At 59.5% G+C, this 1,829-nt stretch overlaps 1 protein-coding gene across 1 annotated transcript in view; it reads right to left on the bottom strand.

The window, feature by feature from the left end:
- The window catches only part of EIF3G (eukaryotic translation initiation factor 3, subunit G), a gene marked incomplete at its 5' end in the record, with an annotated part of 5,687 nt that extends 3,951 nt beyond the window's left edge, over positions 1–1,736 (bottom strand). The window contains 3 exons of the mRNA XM_010183723.1: positions 373–461; positions 562–654; positions 1,687–1,736. Of these exons, the coding sequence (XP_010182025.1) occupies positions 373–461; positions 562–654; positions 1,687–1,736 (232 nt within the window). The remainder of the gene's footprint in view (positions 1–372; positions 462–561; positions 655–1,686) is intronic.
- Between the last annotated feature and the right edge of the window lie 93 nt (positions 1,737–1,829).

The following is a 1,829-nucleotide window of genomic DNA, read 5'->3' as shown; positions in this document are numbered from 1 at the left end:
CCCCATAGACCCCCCACAGATCCCCCATACCCCCCAGATGCCCCATAACAACCCACAGATACCCCCCAAATGCCCCATAACAACCCATGGATACCCCCCAGATGCCCCATAACAACCCACAGATACCCCCCAAATGCCCCATAATAACCCACAGATACCCCCCAGATGCTCCATAACCCACAGATGCCCCATAACAACCCATAAATACCCCACAAATACCCCATACCCCACAGATGCCCCATAACAACCCAAAGACCCACAGATACCCCACAGATGCCCCCTAACCCATAAATACCCCCCAGATGCCCCATAACAACCCAGGGCTCTGGGAGGGCAGAAGCCAAAACCCCCGGGCCGGGCTGCCCCGCTCACCTTCACCTTGCGCCCGTCCTCCTCCTCGCGGTACTCGGTGATGGTTTTGATGTTGCCGTTGATGAGCTCCTTTGGGGAGGGGAGCGGCCCTGGGGGGAGGGAAGAGAGGGACAAGGGGACACCGTGTGACACGGGGTGGGATGCTTTGTGACACCGGGGAGCCAAAAACCACCCCCCGGGGGCTCTCACCTCCCTTCAGCAGCTCGGCCTCAGCGCTCAGGCTGCCCCCCAGCACCCCGGGCAGGGGGATGTCCTTCAGCAGCTCGCTGGTGATGCATTTGTCTGCGAGGGAAAAAGAAGGGGGCAGAGTCACCCCCTCATCCCCTCTTCAAGCCAAAGAGCCAAGAAATCCAAATTTAGAGAGCAGCGTAGGGGAAAGGGACCTGGGGGGCCTGGTGGCCAGCAGGATGACCATGAGCCAGCACTGTGCCCTTGTGGCCAAGAAGGCCAATGGCATCCTGGGGTGTATCAGGAGGGGGGTGGTTGTAGGGCAGAGAGGTTCTCCTCCCCCTCTACTCTGCCCTGGTGAGACCGCATCTGGAATATTGTGTCCAGTTCTGGGCCCCTCAGGTCAAGAAGGACAGGAACTGCTGGAGAGAGTCCAGCGTAGGGCTACAAAGATGATGGAGGGAGTGGAGCATCTCCCTTCTGAGGAGCGGCTGAGGGAGCTGGGGCTCTTTAGTTTGCAGAAGAGGAGACTGAGGGGAGACCTCATTCATGGTTATCAATATTTCAAGGGTGAGTGTCACGAGGATGGAGCCAGGCTCTTCTCGGTGACAAACAATGATAGGACAAGGGGTAACGGACACAAACTGGAACACAGGAGGTTCCACTGAAATTGGAGAAGAAACTTCTTCTCAGTGAGGGTGACAGAGCCCTGGCCCAGGCTGCCCAGAGAGGTTGTGGAGTCTCCTTCTCTGCAGACATTCAAACCCCGCCTGGACGCCTTCCTGTGTAACCTCATCTGGGTGTTCCTGCTCCGGCAGGGGGATTGGACTGGATGAGCTTTGGAGGTCCCTCCCAATCCCTAACGGTCTGGGATTCTGTGAAATCCCTGTTGCTCCAAGCTCCTGGGGCTTGCTCAGCCCTGAAATGGGTGGAAAAGGGGTGGGGAAGGGGGCTCCTGAGCCCTTGTCCCAGGTCGGGCAGGCACTGCTTGCAGTGGGAAAAGAACCTGGGAGCCTCTTCTGAGCCCCGGCCAAGGATGTGGTGCAGCCCTGGGCTGGTTTAGGAGCAGCAGCTGCGGTTTCACTCCAGAACAACTCCCCGGTTTCCAGCAGGAGGAGCAAGATCGGGGAGCAAGGAGTCACTCACCGTCCTCTCCTCCCTCCTCTTCCACCTGGTCGGCCCAGCTGGGCTTGGAGCTGGGGAGAGAGCAGAGCCTTCAACCCCTGCACCGGGCCCAGGGACGCCGTCCTGGCACCCGGGAAACCCGCACTGCCCCCGCACCGGGCCCG

This window comes from Mesitornis unicolor, unplaced genomic scaffold, assembly GCF_000695765.1.
Source record: "Mesitornis unicolor isolate BGI_N332 unplaced genomic scaffold, ASM69576v1 scaffold13234, whole genome shotgun sequence".
NCBI classification, from domain to species: Eukaryota; Metazoa; Chordata; class Aves; order Mesitornithiformes; family Mesitornithidae; genus Mesitornis; species Mesitornis unicolor.
This window is presented reverse-complemented; position numbering and strand designations above follow the sequence as displayed.